Below are 27,202 nucleotides of genomic sequence, written 5' to 3'. Positions count from 1 at the left end.
CTGTGGCTAGAACAGTACTTGTTGGTATCACAGGTCAGAGGTGGACGCACCACATGCCTGAGGCTGAGAGTCTGAGGCTGAGAGTCTAGCAATGTAGAGATGTAGAGATGTAGAGATGTAGAGATGTAGAGATGTAGAGATGTAGAGATGTAGAGATGTAGAGATGTAGAGATGTAGAGATGTAGAGATGTAGAGAGGAAGAAGGAGGAGGAGGAGGAGAAGAAGAAGGAGAAGAAGAAGAAGTACAACTACGTAATTCATAGACAGAGTACTTAAAGCTAGCCAGCTTACAACGTGCAGTGGTATCCCATATCGTGTCCTGTCGTATCCCAGTTTGTGTCTATATCATGTCTATACGATATCTAAGTAATGTTATGCAACTCCGCCGGCGCAGAAGATGAAAATCCTGTTTCTTACGCCGCGTGTCTTATTACTCGACACGGTGCGTAGAGCAGCGTGCACATTACAGCCCAACGCGGTGCCGACGCACCGGAGGAATCGCTCGCACCTTCACCCATGATGCACGCTGTTCCCGTCCTAGTACCGCCCCAGCGCAGCATTCACCTTGGCGCTGACTGTCGGCAGCATGCCCTCGGTAAGCGGAACGTACAGGCCCTTCTTGATCCCCAGATCCGTAGCGGTGTAGTATAGCAGACAGTTCAGCCACTCCCTGCGCGCGGCCACGTCCATAGCCCGCGGTCTTGTGATCTCGTACTCCAGCGACGGGAGGGGCACTGGGTGGTCGTACGGGTGTGGGGCGGATGAGTCGAAGACGTGGGTTTTGGGCATGGCCGGGTTGTAGATGGGTGTTGTTTTCGAGTCGCGCCTGGGGTGTGGTTGTGGTTGTGATTGTGATTGTGGACATGGGTGGGAGTGGGAGAGGGACTGGTGTTCGTGCGGCGCCTCGGGGATCAGCGGGAGGAATTCTTCTTGCTTGACGCTGGCGGGACTGCGGCTTTGGTACGGTGGAGTTGGATACGGGTGGTGCATGTTCTGCATCAGCACGTCTGGCACGGGGGCCGGCGAGCCTTGGGGCTGCGGCGAGTGCTGTCCCGTGCTGGGCGGACTGGCGTGGGCTTGTGAGTCGGGGACGAGGCCGGATCGTAGCACGGCGTCCATGATGCCCAACGGCCACAGGTTGACGTAGCCTCGCATGCCCATGACGTCCTCGTACAACTTGCCGTACACGGGGACCGTGAAGCTCCCTAGTATGGCGGAGCAGCTCTTCTCAATGGTGTTGACGAGGTGCACCGTTGCGAAAGAGTGGTGGATGCGGAGCGCTGCGCTGTCAAATGTGACGGGCGAGACTTCGTTCTCCAGCGGAAACGGGCTGGCGAAGTTGGGGGAAAGGGGCCCGGCGGTCACAAGGTCGGCTTCTGGGAGACGGAACATCCAGTTCAGCATCTCGAGCAGATCGCGGAGCAGGAACATGCGGCTGGTGCGGTAGAAGCCCCAGACCCAGCATCTCTTGAGGTTCGAGTACGAGTGGATCTCTTCTGGCGCGCCCCGGCTGTTCAAGATAAGCTTCTGCCACTTGCTGTCGTAGGTGGCTCGAGTCTCGGGCGTATTGGGCATCATCTGATATCTCCAGATGAGCGGTAGGGTACCCTCCCACGCCTGGTACTTGTGATCCAGGTCCAGCGCGGCTTGCAGTAGCTCAGCGAGATCTCTCCGCGTAGTAGGCGGGTTGGCGCTCTGTTTGATCTCGTGCCACTTGGCGTGCAGTCTCGCCTCCCGGTGTATAAGCTGCATCACAAAAAGACCAGACTGGTTGTACATGCTGGGCAAATGCTGTCTGACATCGATAGCGTTGTTCACCGGTAGTGGGGGTGGCTTTCCGGCATGTAAGTTTCCAAGCAGCTGTCAGGCTGTCAGTTGTATGAAAGGATTGAACTAGGAGAAGTGGGAATCTACCATTTGCGAGTATGCTACCTCGTACAATCTGGCGGAGATCGAGTTGCTGTAGTACTGCTTGATGGAACGCATGTGTAACAAAGCGTTCGCACCGTTTGAATGAGCAATGTAAGTCCCCTGTCGTTGTTGAGAGCTGATGTTCTGCATCCGCGTCAGCAGTTGTTCGATGCTGCGAGCCGCACTTGCCTACCTCGTACACTCCCATTAGATATACCGAACATAGCGCCTCGTCAGTGACTGCTTGTTCCTTGTCCGCGATCATCTTCGACAACAAGACCGTACCTCGGCTCAAGGCCTCTTCCCCTAGCGTCGCAGCTTGAGGTGCGTTGCATCGATGTGCAAAGTTGCAGTAAGCGACAGCGTTGATGATAGTCGCCACACACGAGTCCTCGGCGGCTCTCTGGTACAACACAGGGATGAAGCTCCACAATGCATCCGACGGCTCATTTGATGGATGATTCGGCGACTCGAGTATAACAAAGTCGTACAAGAACCGTTCGTAAGCCAGACGACGCAGGTCTAGAGCCAATTCCGGTGCAATGCAAAGGTCGTCAAAAGGGGAGACAGCTGGAGCACCATCGACAATATACGTATGCCCCTCATGGATAATTTCCGATGAACGGCGAGCACCGCTTACGGAAGCGTGGCGGACCCGTTCTATTGTTGGTGTGTTGTCATTAAACGAAGACCCATCGACAACATACGTATGCGCGTGATGAGTGATTTCTGATGAACGGCGAGCACTGCTTATGGAAGCGTGGCGGACCCGTTCGATTGTTGGTGTGTTGTCATTAAACGAAGACCCATCGACAACATACGTATGCGCGTGATGGATGATTTCCGATGAACGTCGAGCACCGCTCACGGAAGCGTGGCGGGCGCGTTCAATTGTTGGTCTGCTGTCATTTAGAGAAGACCTCTGGCCGCTGCCACTGTCACTGAGCGCACGTTGGTGTGATTTTGATCTTTTTCTCCACGAGTCCTCTGCCCTCTGCGCAGCAAACGCAGTCTGGTTTCGGAAGAGAAGATCTGCCTGATCGCGATATTTGCATTCATGGCCTGATTTGCTGCACCGGTTACAGGCAGGTTTCGTCTCATCACACTAGGTCGGAAATGTTAGTGACGTGTCCTAGCAGATGAGCAGCGGCCGCCACAGGTAGGAATGAAGGAAGGAAGGATCAAATAAACCATTCAGCCACCGGCAGATGAAAAGGGCTGACTGGATCTTACCTTGACTTTCCGAGCTCTACAAGGCTCACACCCTCTACTAGGGCGACCGCGATACGACATGGTGCGACTGAAAGAGGTATAGTCGACGAAATTGGTAACGATATGAACCCGGCGAGTATGTGGGAGAGATGCTATAACAATATAGAGCAGCGACGTCCGTGGGTGGCTGAGGCTCTGCAACGGGCTTCCCCAGCTGAGAAGCGTGACGCGAAACGCGTCTAGTAGCCTTTCTCCTCCTCACGCTGCGTCGCCTGCTTTGCTTTGACCAGGACCGGGACCGAAGATGAGACTCGAAGGCCCGATCAAGCGGGATCGAATCGCTGTCTCTCCAAATGCGCACAAACCGCAGCTGAGAGTGCTGGGGCAGATCGACATGTAGACATGAAGATGAGATGGATCTGGGAAGCTCGGCTCCGTCCCAAACGTCGTCGTGCCTGGAGCGTTGATCTGCAGAGTCCCAAGGTCGAGATGAGACCAAGTTACCGAGGCCAATCATGGTGACGCCTTTGGTCAGTGGCAGCATGGAACGGGAGGCTAGGCGCTGGCCTTGTTCGCGTGATCGGCGCCGGTAAGCGGTTAGCCAACATCTCCGCACTTGACTCGGCTCCTTCCGTGCCGGGAGGATGGAAACACCAAATAACAAGCATGCCATCTGGGATCAAATATCGTGTAGAGCTTGATCGCCAGCACGACATGTCCACTCCAGGCAGTGTTGGTAGCTGACACCAAGATTGCATCTCGCAGCGCGGATGAGAAAGCACCCGTATGACGTCGCGCCCAGCGTGGGAGTAGACCCTGACAGCGTCCACCACGCAGTCTAGATCGCGTGCTTCTCTCAGCCCAAACCGAAACTTTGCGCGTGGGCGACGCTGGCCTTTTGAACGACGAGTGCTTTTCGAAACCTTGACGTTGGGTCCCGCGTCGCGCGTAGTAACAGCACGCCGGTATCCCCGCTGTTTCGACCATGTGGACGCGTGTGACGGGTGCGGACATGGTTTGAACTCGCGACTTGGTGGAGCTTGAGACCCCGATAGTTTTCCGAGAGTCTGGGTGAGCTTCAGGTGCTGGTGGGGAGTGGGTAGGAACAGGGTCTGATCTCCCGGAGCGCATCGTTGCCACTTTCCGGAGGTCAATCCGTGGCCTATTGCGACATGTGAATTTCCATCGAGTCGTTTGGGCGTTGCGGTCCGAGTTGCTTACCCGGACCGTCTGCGCCCCACGTACAAGACAGCTGATGGAAGACGGTGCTGTACAAGTGTATGGGACACAAGGGAGTTGGAGTGATTGCGTGAGTTGACGAGATGGTAGTACCTATACGTGGGTGGGTTGTGCACGTGGTTCGTGCACGTGGTTGTGCAGTGCCTCTTCCCTGCGTCTGGATAGAAAGTCATGTCTCACGAACGGGAGAGATGCGTCGCAACGTGGCTAGAGTATAACAATCTCTTTGGGATACGCAGTCTTTCAAACAGACTCATCAAAGCAAACTTAACCTGTCAACCCCCTTGACAATCGGCGCGACTCTTTTCCTCTCCACCTCCTGCAGACTATCCCATAGCGTGGCGTCACCACCCGTCGGCCTCAGCGTCTCTCCATTCACGCCAGCAGCCTCAACACCATCCTCTGCCTTCTTCGCCTCCACATCAACAGGGTACATCTCGCGCACCGCCTCTCTACACCGCTCTACAACGTCCTGGTGCGCTCTACTCACCGCGTCGGCACGCTCTCTCATGCCCCTCTTCATCAGCCCCTCAATCAAGCGTCGGATCTCGTCTTGCATGCTGTTTATGCGTTCGATGAGACGCTCGATAGAGTTTGCGAGGTACTCCTCCTCGTAGACAGTGCCCTTTTTGCCCTTGGCTCTCTTCCTCTCCTCGCGTCTCTTGTTTTTACTGGTTTTGCGTGTCGCGGTCGTGTTTACCGTACCAGTCTGCTTCGTATACCTCGTCATAAAAGTGCCTCCGCTTGTTGTATCGGTGGGTGCGAGCGAGATGTTGTCCGGTATGTTGTTGTCAATGCCGTCCATGCCATCGTAGAATGCCATTGGGTCGTCGGCTTTTTTGGTTCGCAGTTCCTGCAGACGAGGTACCTGAGCGAGCAGTTGTGACCGCATGTCGGCGAGGAACTCCGTCATGTCTGCACTACGCTCGATGAGAGACGGATCGATGACAGATTCTATGAGGGAAGGATCACGGCGGAGGATGACTAGCCGCGTGGCCTCGGCGAAGTGGTGGCCGCGGCACATCAGTCTTGCTGCAGAAGGCAGATCAGAGAGGTAGTCGAGGGTTATCGTTGCAGCGGAAGAATAGTCTTTCGACTCGCTGAGGCCCTCGGCCAGTGAGGAAGCGAGATCTAAGAGTTCCTCAGAAGAGACGCCGGCCAGTGTTGCAGACGAGAGAGCCTCGCGCCAGAGGTTAGCGGATCGATAGCTGGGCCAAGCTGAGGCGTGGTCGTTGAGGTATTCGTAGGCGAAGGCAGCTTCTTCGTGCTTGTTTGTGCTGCTGAGGTGTTCGGCGTAGAGACGCATAATCTTCTTCAGGTATGCTGTGTCGTACTGATACATGGCCAAGGCCTCGGTGTACAAGACATGTTGCTGAATGTAGTCTTGCGCTTCGTCGAATGCCTGGAGTTCCTTGAGGTGCGCGAGTGCTTTGGCGCGACGGCCGAGCTGATCATCGATTTGGAACTTCCGTCGGATGTCAGGGAGGTCTTGCAGAGACTGAAGATGAGGCAGGTACTCTCGAGGGTCCTGGCGGGCATATCAGTAGCTAGTTATTTAACAGTGCGGGTCTCATACCTTTTGTGACTGCTGGGCGACAAGCAAAGCGAGATCCAGATTATACAAACCAAGGGAGGTATCGTAAAGTTGATTGACATCAGCAAGGAAGCAGATGTGCTCAGCAGCTTTGTCTGTAAGAGGGTCCTGGGACGCTGCCGTTCGTTAGCTTGTGAACAGCAACTCAGAGGTGGCCACTCACACTGCAATCTTCCAATCATCTCCAGCCCGGCCTCCAACGCAGGTGGCACCTTGGACACATGAGCGGTGATGATGTTCTGCAGATGTTCGTCCTTGTACTGCTGTTGCTCGAGCACAGCAAGGAATGCATCAGAAATGCGGTTGACCTTGTTGGCCACCTGTTCTTGCGAAAGCTTCGGCTTGCTCACGAGGTCCTTCGTCTTGAGAGTCTCGCGGTACATCGTTTCTGACACATCCTCATTACTAAAGTTGTTAGTCGGAGAGCCCACCACTACCCGCAACATGAGCTTACCGAAGCTGAGACAAGAACAGGTCAATGTGCTCAACCTTCTTGATTTGAGTGACAATCAACTCGATGCTTTTCATGAAGCGTTCCGAGTCATGATCATGGAGGATGTTCATATCTACACGTTGGTTGCGGCAAGCAAAAAACGCCTCGCTGTACTGATCAGCCTCGATACTGCGTCGAATTGCTGCGAGCACGAGCGCTCGAGGGTAGATGGTCTCTAGGTTTCCTCGTGGCATCTGCAGGACGACAGAGTAGGTTGTTGGCATGACCGTCACCAGCTTCGCACCACGTTCGATGCTTCGGCAGCGTTCGTCCGTTTGCGGCTCGTCCCCTGGTACTTCGAGTTCTGGCAATGGTCAGCTTGACACCCTTCCCATCAGGAGCGTTGATTACCATCTATAGTCGCCAAGTGCACAAACTTGAGAAGGTGTTGTGTAGTCGTGAATATGAGATGAGCTGGCGTGACCACGAACGAGGTGCAGTTGCGGACGAGAACGCGTTCATTGGCGAATAGCACACCACTTTTGGTGAGACCAAATGCAATGTCCTTTGATGGTTAGCGAAGTTTACATGCCTCCATATAGTCTACTCACATGTCCATCGACGGTGATGATTCTAGCCTCGGGCGCAAACGCCGGAAATTTTTGCACTAACGTGGTTTGTGCTGGCTGATTGAAAGACATCTCCTTCGTGTCGACCTGGTGCAACGCGCCGTTCTGCAATTGTACGTAGAGATTTTGGTAGTCTACACCACTGAAGAGAGACGATGCATCGTCTGCTTCTACGATAGGATAGCGTCCAAGAAGCTCTTCGCCTTCGCTTCTCCAGAGCGAGCTCTCGTCTTCATGCCAGCTATCTGTCAAAACACACAATTGATCATCGCCAACGAAACTGACATGACGTGGTAGTATTCCAGCGAGTGCATGGCTTCGCCACAGAATTGATGGTTTCGATATAGGTCTCTTGGTCACGTCGAGCTCATACACTGCCAGGCTGTCATCTGAGAGCACTGCAAGCCGAGTGCCAGACTGGGAAAGCGCAATATCGATGGCCTTGCGTTCTAGTGACAGCGTGCAGAACGCCATGGGTGGTGGCACGTTTGCGATTCTTAGTGGTGTGAGCTTCAGCGACACTTCTGCCGTTAGTACAATATCGAAGAGCGCGCGCACGTGTCCACTTACAGCCATCAATCGAAGCAACGAGCCCGTAGTCGTTTGGTGGTGCGACTGAGCCGACCGCAGTAGTAGACAGGAACTCAACGATCTGCAGTGCTTCTAGATATAAAATGTGAGAGAGATTCCATATGACTCGAGATGTACAAACCTGGCGTCGAAACAGCGACCGCAAGAGGTCGCTCGGCATGCCATGAGCACAACGGCGTATGGCGTGCTGGCGACGGAAAGGTGAGCTCCTGTTTGAGGTAGTAGTGGTAGTTACTCATAGTCCACAGCTGGACTCTGTCTGCGTACGATACGGCCAGCACACTCGAGTCGCTATTCCATTTTACAGTCAACGGTGACTTCCAACCAGCAAGCTCTTCCTGCGTGAGGCGTAAATCAAATTGGCCATGGCGAAGACCATTGCGTTCAAAGAAGACGACTTCTAGCTTCTCGCTGGTGCGGCGTACGCTGGCGATCAAGTTTCCAGAAGGGCGCCAACTGAGTGCACCCTCAAGTCCGTCGACTGGTTCGCTTACGCTATCCAGCTGGCCCTCTCGCGAGTACACTCGAATCATACGGCGCTGCTCCTGCTCGACTTTGGTGAGGGCAAAGTACGCACCGTCTCCTCGCCAAGTGATGGTGACAGAGCGATCGTCGAACGGACTCAACTCTCCTGCATCGATATGCTCGGGCACAGTGGGATCCTGTAGTGCTCTGGCTCTTTTGCCTTTGAACTGCGTCTCCTTCTTCCCCCAGCCGACAGACACGTGGTTGGAGACATTCACATCCGCCGGTGCGAGCGTGATGCTTGCGATGTTTTCGATATCCCGGCTCATCAGAAGAAGTGTGTCGGCCTGGGTGGTGATGGCAAGAAGTTCCTCGTCCGGCGACCATGCTGCAGCAGAAATACCGGCGTCGACCGAACCCACAATCTCGACCAGGTCTTCATTCGAGAGCGGGTTTTCTCTGACTAGGATGATGTCGCCTCCAGCTAGAATCAGACATGTCGTCGATGTGTCGGCGAAATGGTGCAAGCTTGCTACCGAGTCGTGTGTAAGCGACGGCAGCGGGCACGGTGCATCCCACGCGGCTATGCTCTCCAGTCGCTCTTCGGCACCGCTGCGTGTGTAGTGGAGTCGTTTGAGCTCCATGGCAGCACGTGACTCGGATGGTCCAAAGGCGCATATCAACGAGTTCGATGCGGCGTCCCAGGCCGTGGCAGTGAGGGGCAGGGGATTTTCGCCCGAGAACTGCAGGAGCGCCCTGCCCACGATCTTGAGGTTTCGCATCTTTCTACGTTTTCGTGGGTCTGGCAATCTCCCAGTTCGCCTGGCACGATGGTGGAAATCAAACAATTTTCATTCGAGGTACGACTCACGCTAGTGTGGTTCAGCGCCAAGACCGCATCATCACGAAGGTACGCACGTGTGGCAACGGCGCAGCAGCGACAGCTACGAGACGGACAAGTGCGGCAGTAGTGACAGGCAATGAAATTGATGCTGTTGTGTCTAGTACAGTTGTCGTCGGGATCTCCACCTATGCTACAGGTTCCCTCCCCCATCTCCCAGAGCCCTCACGCCGTGTCCATGATTCGTGTCGAAGCATTTACGGCTTGTTCTTCTTTGTCTGCCAGACTGTAGAGGGGGCGCGGTTAGCAGACTGCGCGCCCGAGACGCCGTCACGGGAGATAGCTTACCAGCCAGGAGGAAGGGCAGGGAGAAGCCGGTAGCTGCTGCGGTTAGCCTGTGTCATTCCCCTCGCCACGGCGCGCCAGGCTCACCCATGAAGCCCCAGTACTTGAAGGCAAAGCCCTTCTTCAGCGGGTCGAAGGGCAGGTTGCTGCGGGGGCCCTCGGGGTAGTGGTAGGGGCTGGAGAGGCGGGCGCGGGTCGACTGGAAGCCACGGCGGGCGACGAGGGTGGGGGCCGAGGCGGCGCGGAAGGCGGCACGGGCGAGCATCTTGGGGAGTCAGCGGGGAGGGCAATGGGCGCGGGCGCGGGCGCGGGCGTACTCTGGCGGTGGTGGTGGAGGGCAGAGGAGTCGGGCGCGGTGGAGTGATGCGGTTTGACGAGGGCGCGCCAGCAGCTGGTCGAGCGCCAAGCGCCGGGAAGCGCCGAAGCACCGATGCACCGATGCCCCGACACGCCCGAGCTGCTGTCGCGCGCCGGCCGTGAACTTTTTAGATCTCCACCCACACAACGTCACGGGCATCGCCTGATCCCACCACGACAGCCTCACGCGTGTGCAGGCTTCGACACGGCGCACACCAGGGAGGAGGACCCGACACCCAAGGACCCGGCACCCAAGGACCTGGCACTCAAGGACCGGCACTCAAGGACCCGGCACCCAAGGACCCTGCACCCAAGGACCCTGCACCCAAGGACCCGGCACCCATCGCCTCTCTGCCACCGCGACAGCTCCCGTTCTCCACCGCCGCCATGGACGACCTCTTCGACGTCTTCGATGGCGAGCCCGCCGGCGCCGCACAGCACGCGCCCAAGAAAAGCAAGCGGACCAAGAAGCGCCAGGCCAACGGCGCCGTCAAGTCGCCCGTCGCCGACTCGCCCATGTCAGACGCGCCGGCAGCGGGCAGCGACGGGCCGTCCGAGGACAACGAGACGGGCAGCGCTGCGCCACAGCACCTCAAGCGGCAGAAGCGCGACGTCGAGCCCGAGGCCATTGTCACCGACGACTTCGAGACGGAGCAGACGCGCGAGATCGCCGCCGCCGCCGGCCTGCAGGCCCAGACGGTGCAGGACGGCCAGGGTGTCGTGCTCTCGCACCAGGTCCGCCACCAGGTCTCGCTCCCGCCCGACTACGACTACGTCCCCATCTCCGGGCACAAGGCCCCCGCCGAGCCTGCACGCGTGTGGCCCTTCACCCTCGACCCCTTCCAGCAGGTCTCGATTGCCTCGATCCAGCGCAACGAGAGCGTCTTGGTCTCGGCGCACACCTCGGCCGGCAAGACGGTCGTGGCCGAGTACGCCATCGCGCAGTGTCTGAAGAACAACCAGCGAGTCATCTACACGAGCCCCATCAAGGCCCTCAGCAACCAGAAGTACCGCGAGTTCATGGCAGAGTTCGGCGACGTTGGCCTCATGACGGGCGATGTCACCATCAACCCCACCGCGACCTGCCTGGTCATGACCACCGAGATTCTGCGCTCCATGCTGTACCGCGGCTCCGAGATCATGCGCGAAGTCGCCTGGGTCGTCTTCGACGAGGTCCACTATCTGCGTGACAAGTCGCGCGGTGTCGTCTGGGAGGAGACCATCATCCTCCTGCCAGACAAGGTCCGCTACGTCTTCCTGTCCGCCACGATCCCCAACGCCATGCAGTTCGCCGAGTGGATCACAAAGACACACAGCCAGCCGTGCCACGTCGTCTACACCGACTTCCGCCCGACGCCCCTGCAGCACTACTTCTTCCCCCAGGGTGCAGACGGTATCCACCTGGTCGTCGACGAGAAGGGCGTGTTCCGAGAGGAGAACTTCCAGAAGGCCATGACGTCGATCGCAGACAAGGCCGGATCCGCCGCCAACGACTTCCTCGCCAAACGCAAGGGCAAGGGCAAGGACAAGAAGACCAACACTGGCGGCAACAAAGAAGGCTCCGACATCTACAAGATCGTCAAGATGATCATGGTCAAGAGCTACAACCCAGTCATTGTCTTCAGTTTCAGCAAGCGCGACTGCGAGAACTATGCCCTGTCCATGAGCCAGCTTTCGTTCAACGATGACTCGGAGAAAGCCATGGTCTCCAAGGTCTTCAGCAGCGCCATTGAGATGCTGTCGGAAGAGGACCGTGCTTTGCCCCAGATCCAGCACATTCTTCCCCTTTTGCGAAGAGGTATTGGCGTTCATCACTCGGGCCTACTGCCCATCCTCAAGGAGACCATTGAGATTCTGTTCCAGGAGGGTCTGATCAAGGTCCTGTTCGCGACCGAAACCTTCTCCATTGGTCTGAACATGCCGGCCAAGACCGTCGTCTTCACGAGTGTTCGCAAATTCGATGGTGTGGCTCAGAGATGGGTGACCCCGTCCGAGTTCATCCAGATGTCTGGTCGTGCTGGTCGTCGTGGTCTCGATGACCGTGGTATTGTCATTATGATGATCGACCAGCAGATGGACCCTGCCGTTGCAAAGGAGATTGTTCGTGGACAGCAAGACAACCTGAACTCTGCGTTTTATCTGGGATACAACATGATTCTGAACCTGATGCGTGTCGAAGGCATCTCACCGGAGTTTATGCTGGAGCGCTGTTTCTTCCAGTTCCAGAACACGGCTGGTGTGTCTAGCTTGGAGAAGCAGCTTGGAGAGCTCGAGAATGAAAAGGCCAGCACAGTCATCACCGACGAGGCCACGGTCAAGGACTACTACAACCTGCGACAGCAGCTGGACAGCCACACCAAAGACATGCGCGATGTCATCATGCATCCCAATTACTGCCTCCCGTTCTTGCAGGCTGGTCGCTTAGTCAAGATCAAGTTCAAGAACCATGACTTTGGGTGGGGTGCTGTTGTCGCTTTCACGCCCAGGAGGGCCAACAAGGGTGAGAGTCTGCAACCACAAGAGTCGTATGTTGTCGATGTGTTGCTGTCGGTCGCGAGCGATAGCAAATTCGCACCACAGGCAAACGACGGGCTGCCACCAGGCGTTCGCCCACCACCCGCAGGAGAGAAGGGTAAGATGGAGGTCGTACCCGTCTTACTGAGCTGCATCGAGTCGATAGGACATCTGCGTGTCTTCTTGCCAAACGAGCTGAAGTCGACTGAACAGAAGAACGGCGTTCGCAAGGCGCTGGATGAAGTCAGGAAGCGTTTCCCGGATGGTATCGCCATTCTCGACCCTATTGAGAACATGAAGATTACAGATGAAAGCTTCAAGCGCTTATTGAGGGTAACAGAAGTGTCTTCCTCTGCTCTGGCTATCCGCTAACGTGCACAGAAAATCGAGGTGCTTGAGTCTCGCCTCTTGTCGAACCCTCTTCACAACTCGCCCAGATTGCCGGAGCTGTACCGGCAGTACGCGACCAAGATGGCGCTTACGGACAAGATCAAGCAGATCAAGAAGGAGATTGCCGACGCCCTGTCTGTCATCCAGCTCGACGAGCTGAAGAGCAGGAAGCGAGTGCTGCGACGTCTAGGCTTCATTGACGAAGCCGACGTGGTTCAGCTCAAGGCACGCGTTGCTTGCGAGATCAGTACCGGTGACGAACTCGTCCTCAGCGAGTTGCTGTTCAATCGCTTCTTCAACGAGCTCACACCAGAGCAGTGTGCTGCCTGTTTGAGTTGCTTCATCTTTGAAGAGAAGAGCAGCGAAGTTCCAGCGTTGAAGGAGGAGCTTGCCAAGCCGTACCGCGAAATCCAGCAGCAAGCCAGGGTGATTGCGAAGATATCGCAGGAGAGCAAGCTCACGGTCAACGAGGAAGAGTACCTCAAGACGTTCAAGTACGAGCTGATGGATGTTGTCTTTGCGTGGTCCAAGGGCGCAACGTTTGCTCAGATTTGGTACGTCGGACTGTCCCTGGGCGTGAGAAGAGAGCACTAATCGATTCGCAGCAAAATGACGGATGTGTACGAAGGCAGTCTGATTCGCCTGTTCCGACGGCTCGAAGAGCTGCTGCGGCAGATCGCTCAGGCCGCCAAAGTGATGGGCAGTGAAGAGCTCGAGCAGAAGTTCACCGCCGCGCTCGAGCTGGTCCGACGAGACTTGGTGGCAGCCCAGTCCTTGTACCTCTGATTCGGGCGCCAGGCCAGCGTGCCTTGGACGGTTGTGTGTACGACGAGGGATTTGTATAGCATGTTCAACATTCTCACGGTACGTTTGGTTGCTCTTTCCAGCGCTGCTTCTCTCGATGCATGGTAGACGTCGACGCCACAGGAGCATACCCGTGTCTCAGGCGCACGAGGGATGCATCGGCGCAGGGCACACCCAACGGCGTTGCGGCGCGATTGCTATCTGGATAGAAATTCACTCCATCTGAGACCGTCGACTTTCGCGGTGAAGGATCCCCCGATGTGCCGTTTTTGCTTGCTTGATGGATGTGTTGCCCGTTGCCGTGCTGGGAGTGTTTCTGACCGAGACATGTGACATGATTGGGCGGTGTGGCGCACGGCCTGAAGGCTCGCAGGAGCGTGGACCTTGACATTCGTCTTGTCTTGTCTCTTGTCGCTCTCCTCCAACAACAACAACGACACGCACGCACCCACGCCCACCCACACACGCCCACGCCCACCCACACACGCCTCTCGCCGCCAACCGCCAACCGCCGCACCGCCCGTCACCGCCGGCGAGCCACTCCTCGCGCTATCGATCCGACTGCCGACCACGCCGACAGGGCGTCTTCACTTTGTTTGCCGGGCGGCCGCCATGTGCGACATCAATCAAAGCTTCCCCTCCGCTCCACACCAGCTGCACAACCGCTACTCGCCCATCCGCAACAGTGCGTCTGCCTGCCACCCCTGCCACCCCTGCCACCCCCACCGCCCTGCAACGGCTGACAAGACGCCCCCAGTCCTCTCGCCCCCGTCCGCCATGTCTGGCCGCAAGCGAAAAGCCGACGACGACATCGAGGACGAGCGCATGTCCCAGTCACCGTCCAGCTCCCCCGCTCTCTCCTCGAGACCGCCGCCTCGCTCGATGCAGAAGCGAATGCGCTCCAACATCTCCGGCCGCCCTCTCCCGCTACCCCGCCTTCTCGAGACGCTGTCCCCTGACGACATGCGCAACCTCCTGCAGTCGATATGCCAGCGCCACCCAGACATCGGCAACGAGGTGGTCACCACGGCGCCTCGGCCAAGCACCCAGTCTACGCTGGAGGTGCTGTCCAAGTACGAATCCGCCTTCCAGGCCGCCTTCCCATTCGGCGGCAGCTCGTCATCAGACTATGCCTACAACCGCGTACGACGTGAGCTCATTGACCTTCTTGAGTCGATGAAAGACTTCACACCCCACTTCCTCCCGCCGAACGAACAACAAGCCGCCACATCGCTCGCCTTCCTCGACGGAGCCACCGACGTCATCCACCGCCTGCCCAACTGGCACACCTACCAGCACAACCGCCACAAGCAGGAGGCTTACGAGGAGATGGCCAAAGCCTGGGCCATGGTCATCCGCGAGGCTGCCAAGAAAGCCGGCGGCATGCAGTTGCTGTACGGAGGGTGGGACCAGAAGATTGCGAAGCACAATGACATCTCAGGCGGCAAGATGCAAGATGCAGTCAACGAATTGCGAGGGGGCCTGGGCTGGATGGCCACCGAGACACCCACGGCTGCGGCTGCGGCTGCGGGACAAGCCGATGCCATGTCTATTCGACAGCAACTGTTGAACGGCAGCTATGGTCTCGGTTCTTCTGCTAGCATCGGAGCCTGGTAGATGGACACGGTCCAGGATACCCCGCCGCTTGCCGCTACGAGGAATCCCTGCACCATCTCAGCGAGGTCGACACCTGCTTTTCCGGCAGCTGAAGAGGCTAGGCCTCCGCCCGCTTGTGCACCGCCTCGCATCTCGATTCGAAATTATGATTGCCAAACTTGGTCAATCACCCACCGCCTACACAACAAACATCACCATTGCATGGAGGTTCATTTTTACCGTCATGACTTGCATAGCGTCTCCTTTTCTCTCTTACTTACATACCACCGCACAACAGCATTAGGCGGTTGGGTCTTTCCTTTGTCATTACTGGCGTATTGGACGCGATTTTAGAGGTTCCTGGGCTTATCCCACCTCTTTCGGCGTAATGTTCTGCAATCATTGCCAGCCTACAGGGTGGTTTGGGCGCGCGCAGCGCGCAGGAACAGCAGATAGATTCGTTTGTATTGCTAGTTTGCTAGTGTATGGCTGTCGTGTGTAATCGAATGGTGGAGGGTCTCGGACAGTAGCACAACGGAAACGAAAGAGTCGGTCATACGCCACTCCCTGCTCGCCGTGATGTTTAGACCTGCAGATGAGCACAGCATGAGAGTGAAGGTGAAGGTGATCCGCGTGACAACGCGTTTGCCCCACTTTTGGCTTGTTTGCGCCGGCGCCCAAGTTCACCTGCACCCTCGCCTGCCTTCTCAACCTCCAAGCTCCCACACCTCCCACAGTCGCCCTGGTCTCATCGTATGCTGGCAACATCCTAGGTTAGCTTTCGCCATGGCAGTCCTTCCATCCCAGCCTGCCATTGAAGTGTCCGTCGTATGCAACGGAGCGGCCCTGCAAGAGTACGAGGATGATGAAGATGCGCCAAACGGTACCGTCATGACCAAGTACGTCGAAGCTGTCTCAGGCGCAGAGTTTCATGTCCGTTGGACGATCACAAAACCATGGCCTCAGTATACGATCTTGTTCGAGCTTTGGCTTGACCAGAAGTACACTGATAGCGAATTTGCACAACAAAAGCACTTCAATGATCCTTCCTATAGCTCCACCATCGAAGGAGCGACCTCGATGATCAACGGTCAAAGCTTTCTTCACAAATTCTGTTTTGCCGCGCTCACTGTTGGTCAGTACCTTGACTACGTCTAGACTCTGTGCAACAGTGCTGACCATTGACAGATGAGAACAAGGCCGGTCAGCTGGAAAAAAACATCATGCAGGACATCCAGAAAATGGGCGAGATAACCGTGAAGGCTTATTTTGTCAAGAATCTGAGTCCCTCAGCCACAGTCGACCAGGCTTTACCAAACAAGATCGAACAAGTCGGGAAAATCCCAGAGAAGGCACTCAAGGGTAGAACGCTATCGCATCAGATATCGTAAGCGGCCTCGATGAATCTTCGTCCATTTGCTAATTAATGCAGCCTTCGAGCTCCACAAGTCAGAGCTCCGTATTCAACATGTAGGTGTGACTACGTCGGCCGCAAAAGAAAGCCTTTCGGGACGTACACCTTCAAGTACCGCTCTAGAGGTCAACAAGCCAACCCGCAACTTTTTCCTCCTCGAACAGGCCACTAATGTTACTTAGATGCACTCAAATCTCTTCTGCTCATCCCACGAAGCCCCACCCCAGTGCCACTAGAGGACAAAGACGTCGACGCGCTTAGCCCAGAGGAGCTACGGGAGCTCGTCCGTAGACAGCGGGTACGTTCAATCTTCCTTCGATGTTTGATATCTGGTATTGTCTAACTTCGCGCAGGTACGGGATGCTGCATCTCGCACTGTAAAGCAAGAAGCGGGCGTCAAGCGCGAACGTCCTAATGAGAGAAGTAGCGCACTCCCGGACAATACCGACGACGACGAGCTACTGGTTGTGTCAACGAAGCGGCGACGTGAGACCTATCCGACCAACACCAACAAGGATGGCATGGAAGAGATCGATCTGACTTGAGCGGAGCTGAACGGTGCACACCTTTTGGTGCAGCCAGAGTGATTCACGATTTTCACGGTTCCAACACTTTGCGGCGGGTACATGAAGCTTATGAAGGTCATGATACAATGACAACAGCTCTGGAGATGGCGCTTTTCTTTACTTTGGTAGTCTAAATAATGTAGTCCGAGTCTTACTGAAGCTCAATCACCTGGTCTTGCAGCATTTGATATCTACCTCACCTGTACATCGCTCACCTGCAACGCAAGCCCCGGACGCCGCCATTTGCCCCGACTCATAGGTGACTTTCACTCGCCCCATGAACTCCATCTTATCTGCTTCAACACTCTTCTCTTTCCTCAAAATGGCGATCATACCATCAATGCCGGGCCTCGAGGTCACCATCGAAGTTGACAATATCGCATTACCCGAGCACGAGTACGAAGACGAGGACACCACCACTGCTGGCCACGGAGCTTTCGACGACTCAGTCACGAGATACATCGAGGTACCTTCTGGGGCGGAGTTCTCTATTCGCTGGCTACTCAGGCCACCTTTCGAGTCAACTGCCGCCATCCACGCAACCGTCATGCTCGACGGCTTTTACCTGCATGCACCGATTAGAGAGACTGGCGACAAAGACAACGTCCAAGGGTACAAATACGCAAAGACGATATACAAGGAGGATAGACAAAGCTTCGCCCAGTCTTTTCGTTTCTCTGAGTTGGAAATTGGCAAGTACGATGCATCGCCGTTCTACTACCTCGAGACTGACCGTAGCGCAGATGATAGTAGTTCTCGCACAATTCAAGACCTGGAGCACCAACTCGAAGGTATCGGCTGCATCACAGTCTATTTTTACCAGATAATCGGCGAAACCGAGTTTCACGCGACCGTCGTGCCACAGCTCGAACTGACCCAATGCGATCCCATGAGCGAGAAGATTGCACAGAAAAACGCACCTAAGCTCGGCGACGTTCTCACCCACCAAGCAAGGTACATACACCACATCTCCCCTGGTGAACGCCATACTGATCACATTATCTCCATCAGCTTGACCGCGCCACAAGCGATGCATAGCTCCCTATTCCACGAGATCCAGACGGAAGACGCGCCCTTTGCAGCCTACACGTTCCACTACCGCTCCAGAGGTGCGTCTCCAATAAAACCACCCTCTTTCGTACAGGGCGCGAATTGACGTGGCAAAATCAGGTGCTCTCCAATCCCTCGGCGTCATACCACGCCCGCCCTCGCCCTCCCGCTCGCCCACCCTCTCACCGAAACTCGAACTCGACACGCGCGACCCCGACACCATGACGCGCGAGGAGCTGATCGCCGCGCTGACCAAGACGAAAGTCTGTTCCTCTTTTTTTTTTTTTCGACAACGCCTGCTACAATGCTGACGCAGTGACCAGGAACACGGGGAGGCGTTTGTGCGCATTAAGCGCGAGCGTGAGGATGTCGTTGCTGCTGCATCCAGCATTGGAGATGACGACGATGATCTAGTCTGGATATGCACCAGGCCGGCGAAGAAGAGGGCATTTGTGGTGCTGGAGGACTGAGCGGGGTTTCTGGCAGGCTTCTTCGGTGAGGTGACAGCGATGGGGGGGGGGGGGGGGGGGTTGCATTAGGCGTGTGGAGCCTTCTCTTTCGATCCTGTTGCGGAGTGTATCGCTAGATGAGGATATGGCATCTGCTGGTAGATGTATCGTGCTGGGCTTGGGTGATTTTTATTCGTGGCGTCGATGCTTTCTGTCTTCTGCGATACTTTCACATTCACACCTTCGGATGCATGTACTGCGGTCTTACCAAACGCCAAAATTCCTTGCTCAAGCTACCGCACTCTCTGTTGAACATGGGCTCTTCTAGGCTCCTTTGGGACGTCGCCGAGGGCCAATTAGATCGCTAGTGGCGGCCTACCGCTTAACGACACTCCTTTAGTCACTCTCTAGCATCACAATCGTATTAATTGCAGCTAAAGTAGTGATTTAAAAATGGCTGCAAATAATTGCAGGAGTGTTTGTGAGCACAACGGTACCTATATTAGCTACCCCGGCTTAACAGAGTACTAGGTAACGGTGGCGGCTGAGGGATTGACGATTGACTAATACTAGTAGGTTGCGCACGGGTTGATGGAGGATTCGAACATCGTAAGGTATTGAAAGTGAGCCACAATAGGGCATATTAATGTTGCTACAGTACTAGTTTACTAGAGAGACGCATTCTGGTAAGATTCTGATATCTTGGCATATGCAGAGCCCCGCACCGTTACCCGATTGTTACCTAACTGGCTCAGAGGTTTATTCTAAAGGAGCCTAGGATAACCCATGTTTAACAGAGAGTGCGGTACTACAACAAGGGAGTTGTTAACGTGCACCCCTATATATGGTAACGTACGCCCCTATAAGGCAGCTAAGACGCGCCACCTCGCCCAAGTGCCTGAAATAGCTTAATTACTATACAAATATAGCTGTTAGAGCGTTTTGCTAAAGGTGATACGTCTTATATAACTTTTGTAACGCTTAATACAACATTTAACGCCTTATCTAAGGCCTTATTAACACGTTAGCTATCTCTATCTCTATCTCTATCTTATTATTGTTATTATTAACACTATTGCTATCTCTATCGCCATCTCTATCTTATTGTTATTATTGTTATTATTAACGCTATTGCTATGCCTCTGTTGTTGTTGTTGTTGTTGTTGTTGTTACTGCTGCCAGCGGCCTAGGGCGCACAATTGTACTCGCTGTTGCGATTGCTGTCCCCTGGCAATTGGGGTGTTTTAGATAAGGATTCTGTCGTCTTGCAGCTGTCACGGCCAGCAACACCAGCGTCTAGTGTTGCTGGAGAGAGTACTGCTGTTAGCGACGCGTTAGGTAAAGAAGAGGACAGGTCAGAGACTCCTAGCAATCACAATAATGCTAGAGATATTGTACCTGGTTGTATAGTCTGTTAACGCGCCTATAGAGCTTAAAAACGTTAACGCTACAACCTACTAGTTGCTAAAGTAGACCTTAATAGGTTGTAGAATAACACTCTATACAAACTCTAAGACTATAAGCCGCCTCTAGAGGCCTTATACAAGACCCTAGATAACGCAGAAGCTATAGTGCTTTAATAGGCAAAGGACTATAGTGTCTTATATAGGCGTGATAAATAGTTAAGAGGAGGACGTTACTGTCTACAGATAGCTTACAGTAACGCTAGGCAACGTAAGATACTATTAAAGAGAGTTAATAATAGTAACAGTGCAGTTAAGCGTTGCGGAGCTGCTAGCACGCGTACTAACTGTCTAATAGCGTTTTAGCTAGCTGCTAATAATGGCAGAAACCTAGAGACGTTAGTTTAGAGAGTTCTATATATAGAAGAGCGCAAATTGTGTATATACAACCATCCTCCTGTTAAGGACAGGTTTGTCTTTACTTAGAATAGAAGAGAGATAAGAGAGCTTACTAACAAGGAGCAGGTAACTGTTGTCTCTATTATCCAGAGCTCTAGAGGGGCTGCACCCGCCCTCAGCGCGATTAAGGCAGCATTTCTAGGACAAAGTTGGACACGGCAAGATGTCTGCAACAAGTATTAGAAGGCCTTAAGGATGAAGCTAGGCATAAAAACAAAGGTAGAGCAGTTAATGCTAGAGATAGATAAGTGTAGGTGGTAGCATTAGTATGTGCAATCTTACAATATTTCTATAGTGTTAAGGATCTAATATTGAAACAGTGGCCTCTAATTGGCTAGATTGCGCGCGTACGGTTGCTGCACAGACTCTGCACAGTCGCTGCACAGGCTAAAAACAACTAACAATATATTAGAATAGAGGTTAACATGTAATAACACATCAAATTTCTCCTTATAATTGCCCCTAAATGCCTTACGAACTTTAAGAAGTTACTAGACGTCCTCCTCTTTAACTGCACCTTTAAGACAAACAAATACAGCATGCTAATGCTTAATTTAGTAGGCTTAAACAGCAACAATTGTACAAACTACCTTAGGGTTGTCCTTATGTGTTAAAAGGATAAGCCAGTATTTTAATAGGTTTTTAACTAGTTACATAAGCTGTTTAACGCAGAGGGTATTAATATACGCCTGTTTATTACAGACAACAACCTAGCTGCTATTAACGCGCTTAATTTAGTGTTTAATTGGCCTAAGATTGTTATGTGTAGATGGCACATAAACAAGGACGTCCTTAGCTACGTTAGGCAGGTCTTAATAACTTAGTTTGGCTGTTGTTGTAAAGGGACAAGATGGGTAGATACAGAGAGTACGCTGACGTTTACAGAGCTCTATTACAAGACTCTATACTTAAAAATAGAGGAGGAATACAAGCTTAACTTTACTACTATTAAAAAACTCTCCCTAGCCGCCTATAGGTACCTCGATTGATACTAGTTTAGCTACTACAAAGACAAGCTTGTTAACTACTAGGTAAACCAGAACCTCTATTATAACCTCCTTACAACGAGCAAGGTTAAAGGAGCATACTAGGTTATTAAATTATAGCTTAATAGCAGTACTGCTAACGTACTGTAGTTGTTTTATAAGCTTAAAATATTGTACACAGAGCAATTAGAGCACCTTAACTACCTTAATTCTATACAGAATTAAGGTATCTAAGCTAATTGCCAGCACCCTATCTTTGCTGGCGTTGTTACTCAGATTACTCGCCACACGCTGGCTTTAACAGCAAAACAGTACTCTCTTACCTATAATAATCTGCGACTCTGCAACTCTATAAACTACTAATTAAAGCCCTATACAGGCACTTATACACAGTTACTTAGTATACCTTATTAGTACAGGCTTACTATAATATTAGAGCAATTAGGCTTGCTACAACCTAGTAATTTTAACCTACACTAGTAGGTTAATCGCTTACAATCTATAACAACACAATCTTTAATAATTCTGCTGCTATTAAGACCTCTAGAGCCTTGTGTTAAGCGTTAAAAACGCAATAAGGCTTGCCGCCACACAGCTGGCTTAGGCAGACAAGGTAATTGTTGCGATCTATTGCTATTTAAGCGGCTTAATAGCAATATACCTAGTGCCTCAGCGCTAACCTAGGCGCTAATGCTGCGCTGGATAGACCTAGTACAAGTAATACCTGCTAAGAATCTTATAGTAATCAGCTTATAACCAGTAAATCTATCGCTAGCGCCTTGCCAGCCGCTGCGGCAGCAACCTTATCCATTGCCAACGCCTCGCCAGCTACTGCGGCAGCAACCTTACTTTGTAACGCCTCTACTATAGCAGCAGCCTTACTTTGTAACGCCTCTGCCGTTGTATAGGCACCTAAGCTATTAACTACTGCTACTAATAGCTTATAATCTTCTCTACCTACCCTAACAACCTTACAACAACGCGCAGATAGCGCCTCTGGGCAGCTACTTTCAGCACCTATTGCGACAATTGGCAGATCAAACGCAGTACTGGGCGCCGCCGCCGCTGCTGCTGCCGCTAGCAACGTCTATTACTATTAATAACACTATAAATAACGTAGTTAACTACAACAATAGCTTCAGATTTGCAGTGCCAGCGCAGAGCTATAGCTGGGCAGGGCAGTTAAATCTATATAACAGGCAGTAGATAGATAATTGTTAAATTAACCTAACAGGCAGATAGATAGTTATTAAAATTAGCATTAAAAATTAACTTACCTACACTAACATGCATTAAGGATAACTAGGATCGCAATTGGCAGGTAAACAACGACGCGTGCGCGTCTGGGCTTGGTGGCAATACCATACAATACAGATGTGCCAGGGTCCCTGGCTGCCTTGCAGCCGAATCTAGCCTACATAGGCTTATAGGGGCGTACGTTACTATATATGGGGGTGCACGTTAATAACTCCCCTATGGTCTCCAGCAAAAGTAGAGTCCCATGGCCAGTGCAGACAGGGATTCGACAAGGGTTTCTGGAAGCCTCTACCGAAATTAAGAACATGTCCCACACCAATAAGCAGGCTACCTTTGTCTTAGTAAGATAGAAATCGTCTATGCACATCTGTAATTAACAGTTCCGTATACTAGCCTACGCACTGGCCATGGGACTCTACTTTTGCCAGAGACTATAGTATAGGGAGTTGTTAACGTGCACCCCCATATATAGTAACGTACGCCCCCATAAGCCTATGTAGGCTAGATTTGGCTGCAAGGCAGCTAGGGACTCTGGCACATCTGTATTGTATAGTATTGCCACCAAGCCTAGACGCGCACGCGTTGTTATTTACCTACCAATTGCAATCCTAGTTATCCTTAATACATGTTAGTGTAGGTAAGTTAATTTTTAATACTAATTTTAATAACTATCTATCTGCCTGTTAGGTTAATTTAACAATTATCTATCTACTGCCTGTTGTATAGATTTAACTGCCCTGCCTAGCTATAGCTCTGCGCTGGCACTGCAAATCTAAAGCTATTGTTATAGTTAACTACGTTGTTTATAGTGTTGTTAATAGTAATAGACATTGCTAGCGGCGGCAGCGGCGGCGGCGGCGCCCAGTACTGCGTTTGATCTGCTAATTGTCGCGATAGGTGCTGAAAGTAGCTGCCCAGAGGCGCTATCTGCGCGTTGTTGTGAGGTTGTTAGGGCAGGTAGAGAGGATTGTAAGCTATTAGTAGCAGTAGTTAATAGCTTAGGTGCCTATACAACGGCGGAGGCGTTATAAAGTAAGGCTGCTGCTACAGTAGAGGCGTTACAAAGTAAGGTTGCTGCCGCAGTAGCTGGCGAGGCGTTGGCAATGGATAAGGTTGCTGCCGCAGCGGCTGGCAAGGCGCTAGCGATAGATTTACTAGTTGTAAGCTGATTACTATAAGATTCTTAGTAGGTATTGCTTGTACTAGGTCTATCCAGCGCGGCATTAGCGCCTAGGTTAGCGCTAAGGCACTAGGTATATTGCCATTAAGCCGCTTAAATAGCAATAGATCGCAACAATTACCTTGTCTGCCTAAGCCAGCTGTGTGGCAGCAAGCCTTGTTGCGTTTTTAACGCTTAACACAAGGCTCTAGAGGTCTTAATAGCAGCAGAATTGTTACAGATTGTGTTATTATAGATTGTAAGCAATTAACCCACTAGTGTAGGTTAAAATTGCTAGGTTGTAGCAAGCCTAATTGCTCTAATATTACAGTAAGCCTATACTAATAAGGTATGCTAAGCAACTGTGTATAAGTGCCTGTACAGGGCTTTAATTAGTAGTTTATAGAGTTATAGAGTCGCAGATTGTTATAGGTAAGAGAGTACTGTTTTGCTATTAAAGCCAGCGTGTGGCAAGTAATCTGAGTAACAACGCCAGCAAAGATAGGGTGCTAGCAATTAGCTTAGATACCTTAATTCTGTATAGAATTAAGGTAGTTAAGGTGCTCTAATTGCTCTGTGTACAATATTTTAAGCTTATAAAACAACTACAGTACGTTAGCAGTACTGCTATTAAGCTATAATTTAATAACCTAGTATGCTCCTTTAACCTTGCTCGTTGTAAGGAGGTTATAATAGAGGTTCTGGTTTACCTAGTAGTTAACAAGCTTGTCTTTGTAGTAGCTAAACTAGTATCAATCGAGGTACCTATAGGCGGCTAGGGAGAGTTTTTTAATAGTAGTAAAGTTAAGCTTATATTCCTCCTCTATTTTTAAGTATAGAGTCTTGTAATAGAGCTCTGTAAACGTTAGCGTACTCTCTGTATCTACCTATCTTGTCCCTTTACAACAACAGCCAAACTAAGTTATTAAGACCTGCCTAACGTAGCTAAGGACGTCCTTGTTCATGTGCTATCTACACATAACAATCTTAGGCCAATTAAACACTAAATTAAGCGCGTTAATAGCAGCTAGGTTTTTGTCTGTAATAAACAGGCGTATATTAATACCCTCTGCGTTAAACAGCTTATATAACTAGTTAAAAACCTATTAAAATACTAGCTTATCCTTTTAACGCATAAGGATAACCCTAAGGTAGTTTGTACAATTATTACTGTTTAAGCCTACTAAATTAAGTATTAGCATGCTATATTTGTTTGTCTTAAAGGTACAGTTAAAGAGGAGGACGTTTAGTAACTTCTTAAAGTTTATAAGGCATTTAGGGGCAATTATAAGGAGAAATTTAATATATTGTTACACGTTAACCTCTATTCTAATATATTGTTAGTTGTTTTTAGCCTATATAGCAACTGTGCAGAGTCTGTATAGCAACCGTGCGCGCGCAATCTAGCTAATTAGAGGCTACTGTTTTAATATTAGATCCTTAACACTATAGAAATATTGTAAGATTACATATACTAATGCTACTACCTATACTTGTCTATCTCTAGCACTAACTGCTCTACCTTTGTTTTTATGCCTAGCTTCATCCTTAAGGCCTTCTAATACTTGTTGCGGACGTCTTGCTGTGTCCAACTTTGTCCTAGAAATGCTGCCTTAATCGCGCTAAGGGCGGGTGCAGCCCCTCTAGAGCTCTAGATAATAGAGACAACAGTTACCTACTCCTTGTTAGTAAGCTCTCTTGTCTCTCTTCTGTTCTAAGCAAAGACAAACCTGTTCTTAACAGGAGGATAGTTGTGTATACACAATTTGCGCTCTTCTATATATAGGACTCTCTAAACTAACATCTCTAGGTTTCTGCCATTATTAGCAGCCAGCTAAAACGCTATTAGACAGTTAGTACGCGTGCTAGCAGCTCTGCAACGCTTAACTGCACTGTTACTATTATTAACTCTCTTTAATAGTATCTTATGTTGCCTAGCGTTGCTGTAAGCTATCCGTAGACGGTAACGTCCTCCTCTTAACTATTTATCACGCCTATATAAGACACTGTAGTCCTTCGCCTATTAAAGCACTGCAGCTTCTGCGTTATCTAGGGTCTTGTATAAGGCCTCTAGAGGCAGCTTATAGTCTTAGAGTTTGTACAGAGTGTTATTCTATAACCTATTAAGGTCTACTTTAGCAACTAGTAGGTTGTAGTATTAACGTTTTTAAGCTCTATAGGCGTGTTAACAGACTGTGCAACCAGGTATAATATCTCTAGCGTTGTTGTGATCGCTAGGAGTCTCTAACCTGTCCTCTTCTTCACCTAACGCGTCGCTAACAGCAGTACTCTCTCCAGTAACACTAGACGCTGGTGTTGCTGGCCGTAACAGCCGTAAGACAACAGAATCCTTATCTAAAACACCCTAATCGCCAGGGGACAGCAATCGCGACGGCGAGTACAATTGTGCGCCCTAGGCCGCTGGCAGCAGTAACAACAACAACAACAACAACAGAGGCATAGCAATAGCGTTAATAATAACAACAATAACAACAAGATAGAGATAGCAATAGAGATAGCAATAGTGTTAATAATAACAATAACAAGATAGAGATAGAGATAGAGATAGCTGATGCGTTAATAAGGCCTCAGATAAGGCGTTAAACGTTGCGTTAAGTGTCACAAAAGTTATGTAAGACATATCACCTTTAGCAAAACGCTCTAACAGCTATATTTGTATAGTAATTAAGCTATTTCAGGCACTTAGGCGAGGCGGCGCGTCTTGGCTGCCTTATAGGGGCGTACGTTACCATATATAGGGGTGCACGTTAACAACTCCCAGACCATAGTAGCTAGTTAATGCTTAGTAACATCCATGCAAATTGACGATACCATCTCCCTATCCACACCCTGCAGACCAATCTGCTCACGCTGCTCAACCGCCTTACAACCCCCTCCCCGGAACCCCACAACACAATCACAGAAACCCAGCACCCCATAGAGCACTAACCCTCAGGTGGAAAAAAGAAAACAAGCATCCCAAGCATCTACAACGCGCTAAAAATAGACCTCTAAGCCCCGGGCTCCACACACCCCCTACACATCTACCCACCCAAGGCAGACTCCCCTCCTGAAACCCACCACACCACACCACACCACACCCTACCACGCCTATCCCAATCTCCCGGTCCACCCTAAGTACTCACACAAAAAACAGACATGTCAACCCTCCGCGCCCTGTAGGCCAAGTGCCCAGACCCACACGCCGCTAGCGCAACGGAAAGCCGCCACGCTACGCCAAAGGTCCGCATAACCTTTACCCGCACGACCACATGGCGTGTTTCAGGGAATCTAAAACGCGAGAGGCGCGTGCGAGCTACGTTGTTTCCTATGCAGAGGTGTGGGGTTTCGGGCTGAGCGCGCGGGTGGATTGGGTGGTTGTCGGAGGGAAAGTGGGTGGGAAGCGGAGATAGCCTTGCGCTGCTAGGTGGGAGGATGATATCCTTGGTTTTGAACTTGCTTGCTTTGGGTTCGTGGGTTTCTTCTTGGCGATGTCGCGTAGCCCTGGTGAATCTGGGGCGCTGGGTTAGGCGGACTG

At 51.8% G+C, this 27,202-nt stretch overlaps 7 protein-coding genes across 8 annotated transcripts, besides 19 other annotated features; 4 read left to right on the top strand and 3 right to left on the bottom strand.

The window, feature by feature from the left end:
- Window positions 1-75: part of a dispersed repeat that runs on past the window's edge.
- A 16-nt stretch (window positions 76-91) lies between these two features.
- Window positions 92-196: a tandem repeat.
- Window position 197: 1 nt separating this feature from the next.
- Window positions 198-243: a tandem repeat.
- Window positions 244-537: 294 nt separating this feature from the next.
- EKO05_0007180 (uncharacterized protein) lies at window positions 538-3,204 on the bottom strand (the record flags this gene model as incomplete). The annotated part of the gene is made up of 4 exons (XM_038944540.2): window positions 538-1,860; window positions 1,915-2,055; window positions 2,105-3,016; window positions 3,145-3,204. 4 exons carry the CDS (start codon window positions 3,202-3,204, stop codon window positions 538-540), a joined length of 2,436 nt encoding a protein of 811 aa, XP_038792361.2.
- Window positions 795-861: a tandem repeat.
- Window positions 3,069-3,092: a tandem repeat.
- A 1,414-nt stretch (window positions 3,205-4,618) lies between the features above and the next one.
- On the bottom strand, window positions 4,619-8,856 carry EKO05_0007179 (Putative elongator complex protein 1; the record flags this gene model as incomplete). Its single annotated transcript, XM_038944519.2, has 8 exons — window positions 4,619-5,890; window positions 5,939-6,072; window positions 6,120-6,361; window positions 6,411-6,753; window positions 6,801-6,954; window positions 7,001-7,539; window positions 7,589-7,681; window positions 7,731-8,856. 8 exons carry the CDS (start codon window positions 8,854-8,856, stop codon window positions 4,619-4,621), a joined length of 3,903 nt encoding a protein of 1,300 aa, XP_038792362.2.
- A 316-nt stretch (window positions 8,857-9,172) lies between these two features.
- Window positions 9,173-9,525, bottom strand: EKO05_0007178 (uncharacterized protein; the record flags this gene model as incomplete). The annotated part of the gene is made up of 3 exons (XM_059636985.1): window positions 9,173-9,201; window positions 9,264-9,296; window positions 9,348-9,525. 3 exons carry the CDS (start codon window positions 9,523-9,525, stop codon window positions 9,173-9,175), a joined length of 240 nt encoding a protein of 79 aa, XP_059492968.1.
- Window positions 9,526-10,004: 479 nt separating this feature from the next.
- EKO05_0007177 (RNA helicase) lies at window positions 10,005-13,307 on the top strand (the record flags this gene model as incomplete). Its single annotated transcript, XM_038944551.2, has 3 exons — window positions 10,005-12,464; window positions 12,513-13,075; window positions 13,127-13,307. The coding sequence occupies 3 exons, from the start codon at window positions 10,005-10,007 to the stop codon at window positions 13,305-13,307; spliced, it is 3,204 nt and encodes a 1,067-aa protein (XP_038792363.2).
- A 455-nt stretch (window positions 13,308-13,762) lies between these two features.
- Window positions 13,763-13,811: a tandem repeat.
- Window positions 13,812-13,937: 126 nt separating this feature from the next.
- EKO05_0007176 (Tethering factor for nuclear proteasome sts1) lies at window positions 13,938-14,942 on the top strand (the record flags this gene model as incomplete). Of its 2 annotated transcripts, XM_059636984.1 has the most annotated exons (2): window positions 13,938-14,010; window positions 14,083-14,942. In XM_059636984.1, the coding sequence occupies 2 exons, from the start codon at window positions 13,938-13,940 to the stop codon at window positions 14,940-14,942; spliced, it is 933 nt and encodes a 310-aa protein (XP_059492967.1). The 2 variants fall into 2 exon arrangements, with proteins under 2 accessions (XP_059492967.1, XP_038792364.1); XM_038947605.1 differs by having other exon boundaries at window positions 13,938-14,942.
- A 558-nt stretch (window positions 14,943-15,500) lies between these two features.
- Window positions 15,501-16,880, top strand: EKO05_0007175 (uncharacterized protein; the record flags this gene model as incomplete). Its single annotated transcript, XM_059636983.1, has 5 exons — window positions 15,501-16,056; window positions 16,110-16,308; window positions 16,354-16,460; window positions 16,518-16,633; window positions 16,689-16,880. The coding sequence occupies 5 exons, from the start codon at window positions 15,501-15,503 to the stop codon at window positions 16,878-16,880; spliced, it is 1,170 nt and encodes a 389-aa protein (XP_059492966.1).
- Window positions 16,881-17,178: 298 nt separating this feature from the next.
- On the top strand, window positions 17,179-18,421 carry EKO05_0007174 (uncharacterized protein; the record flags this gene model as incomplete). The annotated part of the gene is made up of 4 exons (XM_059636982.1): window positions 17,179-17,855; window positions 17,913-18,010; window positions 18,072-18,214; window positions 18,275-18,421. 4 exons carry the CDS (start codon window positions 17,179-17,181, stop codon window positions 18,419-18,421), a joined length of 1,065 nt encoding a protein of 354 aa, XP_059492965.1.
- Window positions 18,101-18,138: a tandem repeat.
- Window positions 18,422-18,462: 41 nt separating the features above from the next.
- Window positions 18,463-18,481: a tandem repeat.
- A 738-nt stretch (window positions 18,482-19,219) lies between these two features.
- Window positions 19,220-19,543: a mobile genetic element.
- Window positions 19,429-19,525: a tandem repeat.
- Window positions 19,544-19,571: a tandem repeat.
- Window positions 19,572-22,720: a mobile genetic element.
- Window positions 22,303-22,326: a tandem repeat.
- A 1-nt stretch (window position 22,721) lies between the features above and the next one.
- Window positions 22,722-22,944: a dispersed repeat.
- A 3-nt stretch (window positions 22,945-22,947) lies between these two features.
- Window positions 22,948-26,442: a mobile genetic element.
- Window positions 23,342-23,365: a tandem repeat.
- Window positions 26,097-26,160: a tandem repeat.
- Window positions 26,161-26,233: a tandem repeat.
- Window positions 26,443-26,739: 297 nt separating the features above from the next.
- Window positions 26,740-26,776: a tandem repeat.
- Between the last annotated feature and the right edge of the window lie 426 nt (window positions 26,777-27,202).

The sequence above is a fragment of the Ascochyta rabiei genome, chromosome 12 (assembly GCF_004011695.2).
Source record: "Ascochyta rabiei chromosome 12, complete sequence".
In the NCBI taxonomy this organism is placed as follows: domain Eukaryota; kingdom Fungi; phylum Ascomycota; class Dothideomycetes; order Pleosporales; family Didymellaceae; genus Ascochyta; species Ascochyta rabiei.
The sequence above is the reverse complement of the archived record's forward strand: the minus strand, read 5'-3'. Positions and strand labels throughout refer to the sequence as shown.